This window comes from Hemibagrus wyckioides, linkage group LG22 (genome assembly GCF_019097595.1).
Source record: "Hemibagrus wyckioides isolate EC202008001 linkage group LG22, SWU_Hwy_1.0, whole genome shotgun sequence".
Lineage (NCBI taxonomy): Eukaryota > Metazoa > Chordata > Actinopteri > Siluriformes > Bagridae > Hemibagrus > Hemibagrus wyckioides.
The window spans coordinates 7,077,745-7,094,368 of NC_080731.1; the positions used below are offsets into that span (position 1 = coordinate 7,077,745).

At 41.7% G+C, this 16,624-nt stretch overlaps 1 protein-coding gene across 2 annotated transcripts; it reads right to left on the reverse strand.

Annotated features, from left to right (window-relative positions):
* Positions 1-1,948: 1,948 nt before the first annotated feature.
* Positions 1,949-15,754, reverse strand: si:dkey-13n15.2 (protein transport protein Sec24C). Of its 2 annotated transcripts, none has more exons than XM_058374743.1 (21): positions 15,515-15,754; positions 15,014-15,328; positions 14,839-14,909; positions 13,927-13,995; positions 13,694-13,805; positions 13,441-13,568; positions 12,478-12,613; positions 12,289-12,392; positions 11,489-11,601; positions 11,221-11,400; positions 11,035-11,128; positions 9,063-9,167; positions 8,812-8,979; positions 7,760-7,856; positions 7,384-7,532; positions 6,432-6,570; positions 6,174-6,295; positions 5,749-5,928; positions 3,661-3,858; positions 3,490-3,579; positions 1,949-2,527 (listed from the first exon to the last, which is right to left on the reverse strand). In XM_058374743.1, the coding sequence occupies exons 2-21, from the start codon at positions 15,273-15,275 to the stop codon at positions 2,384-2,386; spliced, it is 2,661 nt and encodes an 886-aa protein (XP_058230726.1). In that variant the 5' UTR covers positions 15,276-15,328; positions 15,515-15,754; the 3' UTR covers positions 1,949-2,383. The 2 variants fall into 2 exon arrangements, with proteins under 2 accessions (XP_058230726.1, XP_058230725.1); XM_058374742.1 differs by having other exon boundaries at positions 12,283-12,392.
* Positions 15,755-16,624: the final 870 nt, after the last annotated feature.

The following is a 16,624-nucleotide window of genomic DNA, read 5'->3' on the forward strand; positions in this document are numbered from 1 at the left end:
TTGTGGGGTGTTCCCGGTCTGCAGTGGTCAGTATCTATCAAAATCCTTTAAGTTCTGTAAGTATCCTTTAAGTCCTGTAAGCTGTGAGGTGGGATCCATGGAGGCCCTATGAATGCCCTATGGAGGCCCCACCTCGCAACTTACAGGACTTAAAGGATCTGCTGCTAACATCTTGGTGCCAGATACCACAGCACACCTTCAGGGATCCATTGGAGTCCATGCCTCAACGGGTCAGGGCTGTTTTGGCAGCAAAAGGGGGACCAACACAATATTAGGCAGGTACTCATAATGTTATGCCTGATCGGTGTATATAGCTATACTCTTACTTTTCTTCTAACAAAAAAGAATACTTTTTAAAACAATGGTATTTGTAGGCCTTAGAGTGGCTAATTTAGACCCTTAAAGAATATTTAGAATAAAGAATAGAGTGCAAAAGAGGCAAAAAGAGCAGTTTTATAAATGCACAGTTCTTGGGAATGTCCTAATTACAACTGACAGACTCCCTTATCCAGAGCAACATACATTTATCTCAATTTTATACAACCAAGCAATTGAAGGTTAAGGGCCCTGCTCAGGGCCCCAGCAGCACTAGCTTGATGGACCTGGGATTCAAACTCACAACCTTCATTAGTCCAACACCTGAACCACTGAGCTACACACATCTCTAGTTTAAGCCGAACTCTGGTCGCTTCTGCAATCTGCCTTACTCTATATTGCCAAAGGTTTTAGGACGTCTGCCTTTCCATGTACATGAATGTAATATGGAGTTGGCCTGCCCTTTGCAGATATAACAGCTTCAACTTTTCAGGGAAGGCTTTTACATGGTTTAGGAGTGTGTTTATGGGATTTTTTGACCATTACTCTAGAAGCACATTTGTGAGGTCAGGCCCTGATTTGGACGAGAAGGTCTGGCTTGCAGTCTCCGCTCTAATTCATCCCAAAGGTGTTCTATCAGGTTTAGGTCAGGAGGTCAGGCAGTTCGTTCACACCGGACTCGCTCATCCGTGTCTTTATGGTCCTTGCTTTGTGCACTGGTGTACAGTCATGTTGGAACAGGAAGGGGTCATCCTCAAACTGTTCCCACAAAGTTGGGAGCATGAAATTGTCCAAAATGTCTTGGTATGCTGAAGCATTAAGAGTTCCTTTCACTCAACCCCTGTAAAACTACACCTCAATGATTTGGAGGGGTGTCCCAAAACTTTTGGCAATATAGTGTATATGCATAGAGAAGAATCTGAGATTCACTACAGTTGTTTCTGACCTGTTTATACATACAGGAAGAAACGCAGAGGCTTCTGATGTTTCTAATAATTTTAGTTTATAATTTTTTTTTAATTAATCCACCATACAGCCATCCCAGTGACACAATTCATCATTTCATCACTATAATTATTATACTTTCACTGCACTCACGCAGTATATCACCTTTGGTATGCCTGGCTCGATTTAGATCACGGTTTTTTATCAAAGTTCTAATAATTTAAGGCAGTGGCAAAGATGTCAGATGAACCAGAATTACTCTCTACGAAGTAAGTCCCCTTGTTTTGTATTCAAGCAACATTATTTCATTCTCAGCGTGAACCTATGCCTAACAAACTCTATTAAAGAACAGAAGACTCGGAATAATCTCACCTGTAGTCATTAGGTCTTCCTTTCGGGCCAGTGTGCCAGTTTGATGAGCAAGGACGTCCTCTTTTCTGAAATTTCACGTTTTATGCAAAGTCATCAACCCCAATTAAGCTTGATTAGGATGAGACCAAATCGTGACGCTTGTGTTTGAGACATGGCTGCTTGTGTTACAGAAGCAAGAGCACTGTTATTGTTCCTGCACCACCTCGATTCATCCGACGTTTTCTTTTCCATTTTGCAATTACACACTTAAACACAGCCTCCTTAGTATATTATGCTAGTCAAGCAAAGCAAGACTGAGGGACGATCCGGTAGCAAATTCTCGTCATACACGTGTCGGTTTATTTGAGCATTTCTGCGATAAATTCCTCTGCATCCAAATCAACAAAGATAAATGTGAAATAAATACACAATCAAAACACACTCCCACACACGCGCACAGAAATGTTAAGCGTACACTACGGGTAAATAAAACCTGTATCTGTGATGTAATGCGCATAAAATGTAAAGAACTTTTTAATATCTTATTGCTTAAAATGTTCACATGCTAGTTGTGATTTGCACAAGTGGAAAAAAAAAAAAAAAAACCCTAAGGATTAAATGTAAAATTGGGCTCGTCTCCAAGCTCGGCTTTTTCGGCTAGCCGTGTTGCTCTGTCATGTACGTAAATAAGAAAACTAATCATATAAGACACTCTGTCCCTGATTAAAGATACAAGATGTCAATCAAGAAACGTTAAAAAATGACGAGGCCATCATCCCACGACGCGGCGCAGAGAATTGACGTGGAGGTGGAACAGGAAGTCGGCGTAGGACGCGCCTCCGTTAGGGCTCCTGTCCTCGACCAGGAGTCGCTGCACGCACTCGTCGCAACTGTCGCCTTCCTTCACCACCTTCAGCTGAGCACACACAGAACATTGAGTTATTAGTACAGTCCCATGACCAGCTCAATGATCCTGTATATTACAGCACATAATACAAACCACTCATTATTTATTACTTCTCAAGAGTCTTCAGGGAGTTATATCTATACACTTCTTGAGATTTATTTTACAGACCTGGGTTGATTCTCTGCCTGGGACTCGAACCCGGGATGCAGAGATGAGAGCATGTTGCTTTACAAAGAATTCAACGGCGCATGAATACGTGTAAAACGCATAGCCCCATATTCAACCTCTCTTCATCTTCTACATACATCTGTTACACTATGCTGTAACCTGTCATGTACTACACCATCACTATGTATGTTGTTGTTGTTCTTTTGCTCCCTGTTTAGGGTCGCCATAGTGGATCATTTGGTCCGCATGTTTCGATTTGACACAGGTTTTATGCCAGATGCCCTTCCTGGTGCAATTTAATCCGAGCTCGGGACCGGCACTAAGAGTTAACCCTTCAGTGGCTGGATTAGCACGGTGCCAACGGAATCGAACCCTGGCCACGGCAATGAGAGCACAGGATCCTGCCACTGGATCACCATCACTGTGTATGTGTTAACCTCAAACCCTCTCACTCTGCGTCCCTAATGTCTGGCACTATTATACGGCTTCGTCATCATACACTTTATACAGCTTTTTAAATAAACAAGCATAGATTTTTTCCCCTAAAATAACACATGGAATGTTCTGGATCCAGATTCATCTACATGTGTCTCTGGGAGACAGGAAGAAGTTATTTTCCTTCACAAAATGTCAATAAACATCCCAAATATGGTTACTCTTTGACAATCCATCAATACAAGCTTGAATGCAATATTTTCAAATCGGATTTTTTGAGTGTAGAGCTACTCAGGACACGAGTGATCTAGTTTTATAGTTTTAACGCATGTATAAATAAAGAGTCGGAGCATTAAAAGCAGACCCACCTTAAGAGTCACAGCTGCATAGGAGTGTAAGGTGCTGATGAGTTTCTGAAGACTGACAGAAAGAGGAGTCTCCAGCACTGGAGGTTTAATCTGCACAGCATGAAAGACATGGAAGTGAACGCGCCGGACACAACACCACAACAACAGTCTTTAGCTGAGGGTTTGTTTTACCTCGCCGGATGTCAGTGATAAGAAGGAAGCTGTGTTGAAGAGTTGTGTTAAGGCCTGAGGGGAAACCTGGCTGCCCACCCAGAGGATCAGCGTCAGCGGGGAATAAAGCAAATAGAGACGATCGGACTGCAAGCTGGAGGCAGAGCAGCGTAACGCCATGTCCATGGAGGGCACAGAGTCTCCTTCAGGGTTCACCAGCTGGAAAACAGAGATCAATTCTCTATGACTTTGTTCAGAAGTAGATAATAATTCAGGGGTTTATTTTTTAAGACAAAAGATATTTTTTAAGCTTGTGTTTTTCAGCCGTAAGTATCCGTGAGTGTGACAGAAAGGAGACGGACATGCTGTCAATCAGCCAATCCATCCATCCATCTTATTATAAATCAGTCCCTGTTTTGTTTTTTCATGTTTATTTTTGCATTTAAGCTACATTTATTTTATTTAAGAGCCTCGGATATTCTACTTCTATTCACATGGATCTTGAGCAATAAAGGTGCAGTAAAAACAGTAAAAAAAAAAAAAAAAAGGCAGAAATTAATATTTTTTGAGCTATAAAGAAGGTATAAAAAAAATCACAGGTTTAATTTGTTGAATGCAAAATAAATGCTAATAAATTAATAAATCACTAATTAATAAATCTCTTTCTCCATTTGAATAGGACAATGCTACATCTTGAAATATCAATAATATAAGCTTTTTAAAATGGACAGCTTTTATTAATCTGGAAGAGTTACTCACATGGCTAATGCAAAAAAAAAAAAATATTGACAAAATGATTGATGGTGGTGGCTCAAGTGGTTAAGGCTTTGGGTCGTTGACCAGAAGATCAGGGGTTCAAGCCCCAGCACCGCCAAGTTGCCACTGTTGGGCCCTTGAGCAAGGCCCTTAACCTTCTCTGCTCCAGGGGCGCTGTATCATGGCAGACCCTGTGCTCTGACCCCAACCTCCAAGGATGGGATATGCGAAGAAAAGAATTTCACTGTGCTGTAATGTATATGTGACAAATAAAGGCAAATTATTTATCTTTCCTACTCATGTTTTGGCCCATAATATTTTTTCAAGCTCCTCTATTCCCCTATTTTTCTTTCGTTCGGTGATACAAAAAAAAAAATACATATATATTTGCAGCCAGAACAACATCATGGATGAAAGCCAGCATGATTGCAGGTTAAAGGACGAGGACTATTGTATGTTCCTCATCTAATCATAGTAATTATACATCACCGTGTTCGGTTTCTGTCGCTGCTGACGATGCTAAATACGTTACACTGTTTCTATAACAACCGACATGAATACGTTGCAAATTGTAATTTCATCTATTTAGATTTAAGAAATCAACCTGGTTTGCGCCGCTATCAGACATGTACAGGAAAACCTATTACGGCTATTACTCATTTATCTTCCATCTTCTTCGATCACATGACCGGAAGCCTTGTTAGACCACTTTAAAAAACTCTGAAGCATTATTCCCGTCTCATTTACACAGATGTTTGGAAATTTCCGACATTTGTACATTCTCCAACTCTCAGGATTTTTGTCTATCCCTGTTGTAAATGATTGAGAAGTGGAAAGACAAACACTTCGCTTCGCTGCAAAATAAATGCAATATTCTACAAGCATTAAAGATGTGCATTTCAAAGTTATATATGATTTACACTTTGTGCTGCTTATTGCAAGCCCACAGCATTAAATTAATCATAAATCTATCACCGACTTCGGTTCCCTAATCCTATAAAAATCCTATAATCCTGATGCAGGATCTTAAATCAGCACTTTAAATACCTTTAAGATATAACAATAATATACGGATAATCCAGAGACAAGCTACACTAACAGCTTAAAGAAAACTTTCATATTCTTAATAGAAGCTGCTGAATCATTTCATATCAACTCCATTGTCCCCAGAGAGCGAACTCGGTGTAACCTAGCTGTATTTGTAGGATTAATGAATCAATGCTGCCCCTACAATGCAAATCAATATCTCTGAGATCCTGAGATAGTGTCAACTGATTCCATTAACTACTTCTGAGAGAACAATATCACTCTGCCGATTATCCACGATGGAATATTTCGCTCCCGAAACCTCACCAGAGGCAGGACGAGTGGGTACAGCTGAGCGACGGTGCTGAGCGTATCCATGGAGACGGTGATGCTGCGCAGCTGCAGGCGCTGATGGACAGAACTGCGCAGACCCGGGAGAAGAACCTCACTCTTCCTCAGACTGTTAATGTAGACCGGGAGAGTCTTCAGAAACTGAGGCATCACCAGCTGAGAGAGGAGAAGTGAATGATCACACGAGATAAATGGAGAGCTGCTTATGTAGCTAATTGTGTGTACAAATGCAGTTGTATTTATACAACCTGGAGGATGCAAAATGGGCTAATTATATAAACTGGTTTTAATCATATTTAATCAATCAAGGGAGTCATATTTGAACATCAGACAATGGACACATCTGTACATTTTCTTCTGCCTCTGGTGTGTGTGTGTGTGTGTGTGTGTGTGTATCTGACCTGTCCAGGAGAGACAGAAGTAGTGCAGCAGTGTTTCCTGTAGCAAGCTAAAGCTTCAGTGATCTCAGTCTGCAGCTCCTCACGAAGACACTGCAGAGGTGTTTCCAGCGCCAAGCAATACACTAACACACACACACACACACACACACAGAATACTATTTATTTGTATGTAAGTATTTATATCATCATAAAGTTTTAATTAAAGAGGTGAATATTTACATATAATAACTATCACACGTATAGCTGTATAGTACACACTCTTTTTGCAGTAGAAAGTGAGCAGCGTTTCAGCCTGGCTGGTCCTGAACGTGTCCATCAGACTCTGAGAGCAGGCCAGAGTGACAGTGTGTACCCGTGTCCTCCTCTCTCCGCTGGATCCAGTGTAGGACAGGACGGCCTACAGGAACACAGAATATACACAGGGATATGAACACCTTCATCAGAATAAACGGATGTGATCTAAACAAATAAGATTAGGGAGTACAACAGGAGTTCATTTAGGCTGCTAGTTTGTTTATATTTAGGAAATAAACTGAATTGAGTTCTTTAGAAAATATCACGGGTAGATACAAAATCGAATACTCACTGCATGAGCAGCGAGACCAGTTATTAACTCTAGTGAAGAAGTTGGTATCTATTAATTTAGGCCACACCCACTTCAGATTTAAATCATCATGCGTACTGTATACCAGTGGCGGGCCGTGCAAAATTTATTTCTGACTACTCCAATTATCCAATCAAAGGACGGGAAACTGCTGACGTAATCGTATGCCTGCTAGATGGCCCCAGTGATGAAATCTGATCTAAGGTAACAATTTCATTGCCACTTATTTTAAGTTACGGGCGCCTGCACTATTGATTCTGAAGGCCTTAAGGCAGATTTCTTTCACGCTGGCAACACATGATGTCAGCCACTGGCTGAAATATGATTGGATAAATACTCTTATCATAAATATACACTACTGGAAACAGCGCAACTGAGAGAAAAGCTATGAAATGTAGAGAATAGACTATTGGGAATAATTTAATACACATTCATGGAAAAATATATTAAATATATTAAAATGTTTAGGCCAGCGGAGAAGGCCTTGCTGGCCCTGACGCCACACCACTGCTGTATACTGATATGGATATTTAGAGCATTAAACAGATACAGACAGCGGAAATGTGTTACATCCCGAATACCGAATTCTCACAGTCCTGATCTCACCTGTATGGCCACGCCTCTGGTTTGCTCAAGTGATTTGCAGTGAGTGAACTCAAACGCCAGGGCCGTGTGCCAATCAAGCGCTGCCATGACAACACAGTGGGATTCGGGGCCTGCAAGGAAGGCGCCGTAGCAACCAGCCACCCGTAATTCTACAGAAACAGACACGCGAGTCGCAAAGCATCATCATTAGTCGATTCGTGTCATTAACTTTTCAACCTCAACATTTCAGAACGATCTTTAATCATATGCCATTATACCTGAAGGGCTGACATTTGTGTCAGTGGAATAAAATACAACACGATACGATAATTCCCCTTTTCGCTGAAATTTACAACAGATATTATATTCTCTTTTTAAAAAAGGTTAGTTACGTTACCTTTGCTGACAAAAACTCGAAGCCGAGCTCTGTAGGCCATGTCGGTGTCCACGCTCCTCCACAGATCTCCACGGAAACGCTCTCTCTCCATCTCAGACTAGAGACAATCACGACAAGGATACACTTACAATAATATCTAGAAAATATGCGTCTACTTTATAAGTGATCACCAAAGCTCCCAGTACATATAATTTCTATGTATAAAAATAAAGAATTTAAGTAAATTTAAAATAAAGTATCTATCTATCTATCTATCTATCCATCCATCCATCCATCCATCCAGGCACAAAAAAAATCTCATACCGCAAAATAAATTGCTTGACACCTATTGCACAAGACAATATTGATTCATTTCACTTAATAGCACAGCTTTGACAGTAGTGTTGTCTGTATGGTGAATGCCAGGGTAATATTTATTCACTCGTTCTAAGGTGTTACCGTTTCTATAGTAACAGCTAATTCGCAGGGTGTAATAGTTTATATGGTGAAACGTCCCATATTGGAAATGTTCAATTAACATTTACTGTATGCATGTATGCGAGACCCCAGTATAAATGTTTCGCAAAGGTCAGTAAGCTTTCTACAAGTTTCTGTGACTTTTTGGAAGGATTGTTCCTTAATAATTTTAAAAGAAAGGGAAAACGTGAGGCTGGTGAACGAACGACAGAATGTTTATAAGTGTTTTACCTAAGTGTCAGATATTCCCCAGCATCAAATATGATTATAAACTGATACAAAATATGGCTAGCAAACTGCTGTAATATAAGAAGAATAAAACCTCTTAGGACATGCTGTTCTAGGAAAAACAATCCCACTTCACTGATGTTCTCAAATATGGTATTTCAGCCCTAACCCAACTGCTTTAAAAGCATCTTTCATACACTGTGATGCTGCTGAATAAACATGTAGGTAAGCATTCAATGTCTCTGAGTGACTGTTCTGGCCGATAATATCTAAATAACTTCAATAACTACAAACAGAATTGCTGACTATACCATTCAAGTCAGCAGATGTTGTTTGGTGTATACTAAACAATACCCAGTGTGTATTACCTGTAGGCTGTTGTAGCAGATAAGCCTTCCACCTGTAAGAAAGGGAACATGCCCAGGCCATGCTCCACCCACATCCGGCTGTGAAAACACAAAAAGCTGGACGCTGCATCCTTGACTGACACACGCCTTAGCCAGCGATGCAGACGACTCTGGCGCCTGGAAGATTGACTAAAAAAGAAAGAGTAAAGAGGAATAAAGTACACCAAAGAAAAATAGATACATAGATGTTATTGTATTCCTGTTTATTTCACCTTTGGTTTGCTGGAGGAAAAAAATCCCAGGGAGCTTTGCTTCTCTGAGCTCTCAGTAAGGGGTGAAGAGTGGAAGACCAACAGCTTCCCAGGACAATCTGCAGCCTGTTGGAGTAAAAAGAGTCAGTGATGGTGCAGCTATTAAGTGGCTATTAGACCACTAGTACAGGAGGCGTGGCCTTTGTTCCTGTCAGTCTCAGTACAAGAGGTGTGGCCTGTGTTCCTGTCAGTCTCAGTACAGGAGGCGTGGCCTAGATGCCTGTCTCAGTAGAGTGGGTGTGGTCCGTGTGGCTGTTAGTTTTTATACAGGAGGCAGTGGCTGGTGTGCCTGTCCTTCTTAGTACAGGAGGTGTGGCCAGAGTGCCTATCAGTTTTAGTACAGGAGGCGTGGCCTGTGTGCTTGTCAGTCTGAGTACAAGAGGCATCGCCTGTCTTCCTGTCATTCGTAGTACAGGAGGCGTGGCATGTGTGCTAGTCAGTCTGAATGACAGGCCCATGTTCCTGTCATTCTCAATACAGGAGGCGTGGCCGGTGTGCCTATCAGTCTCAGTACTGAGGGTGTGGTCTGTGTGGCTGTTAGTCTTCATACAGAAGGCAGTGGTTGGTGTGCACGTCCTTCTTAGTACAGGAGGCGTGGCTAGATTGCCTATCAGTCTCAATACAGGAGGCGTGGTCTGTGTGCTTGTCAGTCTGAGTACAGGAGGCATGGCCTGTGTTCTTGTCATTCTCAATACAGGAGGCGTGGCCTGTGTGCTTGTCAGTCTGAGTACAGGAGGCATGGCCTGTGTTCTTGTCATTCTCAATACAGGAGGCGTGGCCTGTGTGCTTGTCAGTCTGAGTACAGGAGGCATGGCCTGTGTTCTTGTCATTCTCAATACAGGAGGCGTGGTCTGTGTGCTTGTCAGTCTGAATACAGGAGGCATGGCGTGTGTTCCTATCAGTCTCAGTACAGGAGGTGTGGCCTGTATGCCTGTCAGTCTGAGTTCAGAAGGCATGGCCTGTGTTCTTGTCATTCTCAATACAGGAGGTGTGGCCTGTGTGCTTGTCAGTCTGAATACAGGAGGCATGGCCTGTGTTCTTGTCATTCTCAATACAGGAGGCGTGGCCTGTGTGCTTGTCAGTCTGAGTACAGGAGGCATGGCCTGTGTTCTTGTCATTCTCAATACAGGAGGCGTGGTCTGTGTGCTTGTCAGTCTGAATACAGGAGGCATGGCCTGTATTCCTATCAGTCTCAGTACAGGAGGTGTGGCCTGTATGCCTGTCAGTCTGAGTTCAGGAGGCATGGCCTGTGTTCTTGTCATTCTCAATACAGGAGGCGTGGTCTGTGTGCTTGTCAGTCTGAATACAGGAGGCATGGCCTGTATTCCTATCAGTCTCAGTACAGGAGGTGTGGCCTGTATGCCTGTCAGTCTGAGTTCAGGAGGCATGGCCTGTGTTCTTGTCATTCTCAATACAGGAGGTGTGGCCTGTGTGCTTGTCAGTCTGAATACAGGAGGCATGGCCTGTGTTTCTATCAGTCTCAGTACAGGAGGCGTGGTCTGTGTTTCTATCAGTCTCAGTACAGGAGGCATGGCCTGTGTTCCTATCAGTCTCAGTACAGGAGGCGTGGCCTGTATGCCTGTCAGTTTCAGTGATGAAGGTGTGGTCTTCTTGCCTGCCAGTCCCAGAATGTGGTTTGTGGCCTCTCACTAATAAAGGAAGCATGATTTCTGTGTCTCTTCTAGTACAAAACATGTGGCCTCTGCCTTTCAGTCACAGTGAAGAAGGCATGCCTTATGTGCTAATTAGTCCCAGTGAAATCCATGTGGCCTATGGGCCTATCAGAAGGTGTGACTTCTTTGTCTTTCAGTCCCAGTAAATAAGATGTGTCCAGTCTTTCCGGTCGGTCTCAGTAATGGAGATGTGGCCTCTGTGTCTTATAGTCACATTAGAGAAAATGTAAACCACTGTCAATCTGGCAAGAATTTTCTACCTGTAGGATCTTGAGTCCAGCCTGAACAGGAAGATCTTGCAAGCTGGAATTGTCCTGCATTTCAGCATCAAACAGCGGGATATTTTGCAGAATGCTGCACATAAAAAAAAAAATCATATTCAATCCTTTACACTTCCTTAAAAAAATTTTATGCCACCACTAACTTAATGTGATGTGCACTGATACCTCTGTACAGTGTGTCTGCAGTCTTTGAGTGGTACCAGAAGCCCCTCCCATACAGGAAGTTCCAGCTCGTCTGTGTCTGTCAGGACCATCATGTGAGGGCGGGACAACGTCGGACTGAGATCATAGAGATGGATCCTGCGGTCATAAGTAATCAATCCAACTCGTGGATTTGATTCACCCCTGAAAGAAGATAAACAGAGTCACAAAGCACAGCAAAGGTCACAGTGAATATGTTCTTAGTGTGAGCTTTGGGGTGAGAATGTCATACCCATCTAAAGACTGTAGTAGGGAAGAAAGCTGCTGACAGATGAAGTCCAGTTGTCCTGACCTTATTGCAACGGCAGTGACATCAATTGCCAGGAGTAACACAGCAGGTTCGCCCTTCACACAAGAGAGAATATAATGATGAAGTGACAGGTAATATTACACCCACACTTACATAAATAACATGAACGATAAGTAAATAAACAACAATTAGCTTCTAGAACTTTCAGTACTTTAAAAATACTCATATATTGGTATTCATGGACTAAAAACATATTTGATTGACTTAAAATAGCAGGTTCTACTTTTAGGTGCCCAAAATAAATTTACATTTATTAAATTCTTTGTTTAAATCACTCTTGTTGCCTGATGCATGTGTGTATATCATGCTTTGCTTCCACAGTTTTGTATTATTTACCCATTTCCTAAGTAAATAAAAAAGTATATTTCTTAATTTTCATCAGGAATTTATTAAAGATATCTTCTTTTCTAGATCTAGATTTGTAGAATAAACATATATTGGGAAATATAGTTAATAAAAAAAATTGGGAATAATTATTTAAAAAATTATATAGTTATTAATATAATTTTTAATTTAATAATTAATAATTACTAAACTAAATTATTTGAAGAAATAAAGAAACAAGACGTGTAATTACTTATCAGAAACATAAGGTATATTACATTCTGTTATTAAATAAAAATGAATTCAGAACAATAAAATTCATTATATATTCAATTTTAAAGAAACCTCACATCCTTATAGACAATACAATAAAATGAACAAATTTATAATACTTTTACTTTTGGCGTTTCCAGGATCTCATATGAACCCAGACTGAGCTCTGGCCTCTTCTCCCGGTCGACTCGTAGCCCCTTGTTTGTAGGTTGATATGACTGCCATGGTACTGAGATAGCAAGAGAGAGAGAAAATGGTGCTGATACTTTCTTAAATGGCTGAAATGTAATCATGTACATCTGATTTATTCTGACCTTCTGTGAGTTTGCCGCAGAAAGGACAGTAGAAGCGTTGCCCACAGTCCTGCCAGCTCATAGCAGGACTCATGAAGGCACCACACACACCACAGCCCTTAACACATTCCCCTGTGTTACACACTGGCACTGGTCTCTGCACACACACACACACACACAAAAAAAACAACACACACCCACACATGGCAAATTTCACATTTCTGGAAGTATTGCACAGAGTTAGATCTAAATCACTACTCAACATTCCCAAATCATTTACATTTACAGAGCTGTAGACTCTACAAAATGTGTGAGTAAAAAGTAGTAAGGTTATGTTCAGACAGCTTTTCCAAATTCTGGATGTTTCCAAATAAACATATGGGAGAACCGTATATTAGACTGAATATTTGGGCAACTATGGCCTTGATTTGAGCTTTGTGGATTTGTTATTATATCTAAACGCACCGTCCACTTTATTAGGAACACCTGTACACCATCTCATTCATGTGTTCAGCCAATCATGTTGCAGCATCACAATGCAGAAAGTCATGTAGACACAGGTCTAGAGCTTCAGTTAGTGTTCTCATTAAACATCAGAGTTCAGACAAATAAGTGTGAAAAAAGAACACCGAGTGAGCAACAGTTCTGCGGGTGAAAACACCCCGTTGATAAGAAAGGTCAGAGGAAAATGGCCAGAAGGTTTCGAGCTGCCAAGAAGGATATAATAACTCATATGATCACACTGAACAACTGTGGTGAGCAGAAAAGCATCTCAAAACATCAAACCTTGAGAAACCAGGTTCCACTCTTGTCAGCCAAGAACAGGAATCTGAGGCTATTATGGCTACACACTCACCCAAACAGGACACTTAAAGATTACTGGAAAATCAATTACCGTTTCTTATTTCCAGTCTCCATTTAAATTGGCTGATTGAATAAATGAGTAGACGTAAATCTAGACCATAAAAGTGCACACATACACACCTCTTCATTCTCAGGTCTGGCCAGGGGGCAGAGAATTGCCCCCAGTGGCAGGTGGCTCTGCTGTGCGGACTGGGCCTCGATGGGAAAGCTGTAGGACGTGCAGCGAATAAATCGAGCAGTTGCGTTACCTACATACATTGAAAAGAAAACGAAAATCAGCCAAAAACCATATAAAATCCATATACGGATCAAATTACAATATGCCACTGTGACATCATACTATCATACTATTATGTATGGCTGCGTGCAATACCTCTGTCCTCCAGTGTGCAGGAAGTGCTGGAGAGAGGGGGAACAGAGGACTGGGGCTCAGATGCAAATATTTTCCCCTCCCACTGAGCCCTGTCCTCGCTCATTACCTGCACCTAAAGCGAGAAAGACGAACCAAAGCAGTGTTAATAATTCAATCTAGCAAGGCAATCCATTACAATTTAATGCAACATTATCAAGCAGATGAAATTGGATAATTCATTACTAGACACTTACGGCACTGGGTAGTAGCTGAGGGTCTAAACCATAGCGGGACTCTGATTTAGGACTGGATATAGGACTAGTCTGTGGGGGCAACACAGAGATCACTACTGTATATGTAGCAGCAAGATAATACAGCTATTCATCCTTTTTTTATACCTCTTATCCTACATAGGGTCACAGGGAGCCGATCACCGTGGACCTAGGGGAAAGGTGGGGGACACCCTGGATAGGGTGGCGCTCATATTGGTAAAATAATAAACATTTAAGGAATGAAAAAATAGTCCCGACAGGAGAGCTTGAAGATCTTCACAGCTCTAGGATCCTGAACTCAAGATACTGTCTGTGTCCAAGTAAGTTTTCTGCTTTCACTGGACCGTTCAAAACATGCCTTTAACACTCGATGCAAGTTGGGAACACAACAATGGGATGGCAATCTATCACAAAATACCACATTCGCCCATCCATTTTCTGTACTGCTTATCCTACACAGGGTCACGAGGAACCTGGAGCTAATCCCAGTGGACCTCTGGGGCAGACAAGGCAGGGGCATCCTGGACAAGGCCCCAACTCATTCCAGGGCACAATCACACACACTCACCCAACTATGCACACACTAAGGACAATTTAGTTATGTCAATCAGCCAACAATGCATGGAGAAAACCGGAGTACCCAGAGGAAACCCCCAAAGCATGAGGAGATCATTTACACACCTCCTCGCAATACCCCAACCCTGGAGGTGCATGGAAAATGTGATAACACCCCCCAATGTCAAAATTCAATCAATTAATATTGTTTTAGCACCTTAACACAAGTCTGTTGATGTTTGATTATTTCTTGCCTCATGATTCCCATAAAGATAAGACATTCTTGCATATAAATGATGAATGTGACAGTAAAAACTGATTGATGTACTCGGCTCTCACCGGTTGTGAGTTGATTCCCTGTAGTGACGTCTGTGCTGGGCTTCTGGCATCAGGGACAGGTTTATACACACCTACATCCAGAGCAGTGCATACATTTAAAAGTGATCAAACACAGGCAATATCAAACAAGCCAACTGTATGTGCATGACAGGAAAAGAAATGAAGTGGCACGCACCATTACAGTTTGGTTGTAGGGGGGACCAGTACTCCATCACCGGCTGCGAATAGTCCGAGTTCACTGCATTGCCCAGCATTGCTGTAGGACCCATAACAGCTGGTCCGTTCTGAGGTGCACAGTTTGGGTGTAGGTGATAACCAGATGGAGGAGAAAGTGCAGTAGGAGAGCAAGCTGGAGACGTGATTCCACCCCAACCGTTCCAGCCCTCCCATGTCTGCTGCTGGTATCCATAACCAGGGTCAGAAGCAGGGATCTCCATTCTCTTCAGACCAGTTTACAGTGTCATTACAACAACATGGATGAGAACAGGTTCTGCAAAATAAAGCCACTTGATTACTACAGTGTTTTACCTGCAGGCTATAGTGATGTGCTGGACAGTCTGATCTCAGAGAACCGTTGATGGTCCAGGATCATGGAACTTGATGAAGGCTGATCATCTGACAGTACTGATAGGTTACATATACTCGTATGGAAATAAATGACATATTAAAGAGTCACCTGGTTGGATGTCGCGCCATCAGCTGATTCTGTGTCGGAGGCTGATGATACGTGCCGTCTGCGCCATTTGTGCTCTTATGCTTAGATAAAAAAGAAAAAGATCAGTGTATTTTCACAACATCAGCCTCTTCTGGTCAGAGTGTAGTGGTTAGTCTTATTCAGTAGCTTGGTGTGGTGACTGAATGAACGGCCATTTTCCGGTTTGCTTTCTCAGCTCCCTGATGCACGCCTAGCTCGCGTAGAGAGAATAATGCAATGGTGAATCACTCGGGAGTCGACTCTTTTGAACAACTGAACATCACCTTTCATCATTCTTTATTTTTTTTTTCAGCAGCATCCGCGAGAACATTAAAGCAATACGAGAATAAAGTTACTGAACCTTCGGAAATCCCCCCTTTTCTATTAGAAATTTGGAATAATTACATTTAAATACGTTTAAAGAGCAAATGCTACAAAAATGGTTTTCTGTTTTCTCTAGGGATTCAGAATAATGGAATGGCCAAATTCAGGGTTTTTTTTAAATTTATTTTTATTTAAAGAACAAGGATTCAAAAGGAAATCATTTCCTGGATACAATGAATCAAAAGAATCAAATTGTGCGTAATTCAATTCATTTTCCGCGCGTGTTTAAATGAATCGATTCGATTCGATTCAGTTGGGTATGTCGTCACTTACGTTAACAAACAAGAGCAATTATTAAAAGGGATACACCTACGATATTAAAGTTTAATCAGTTTGAGATAAAGGATTTTTAACAGCGAAACACAGACAGTTACAAACGTTTGATCAAGTCTGATAAAGATAATAAAGTGCAAGAAATTAAAGAGCTGATTCTGAAAATGTTGATTTTCAGGGGTTGGGCTTGTTCCCTTAGTTCCAGTGAAAGGAACTCTTAATGCTTCAGCTTCATACCAAGATATTTTGGACAATTTCATGCTCCCATCTTTGTGGGAACAGTTTGGGGATGACCCCTTCCTGGTCCAACATGACTGCACACCAGTGCACAAAGCAAGGTCCATAAAGACATGGATGAGCGAGTTTGGTGTGGAGGAACTTCACAGAGTCCTGACCTCAACCCAATAGAACACCTTTGGGATGAATTAGAGCGGA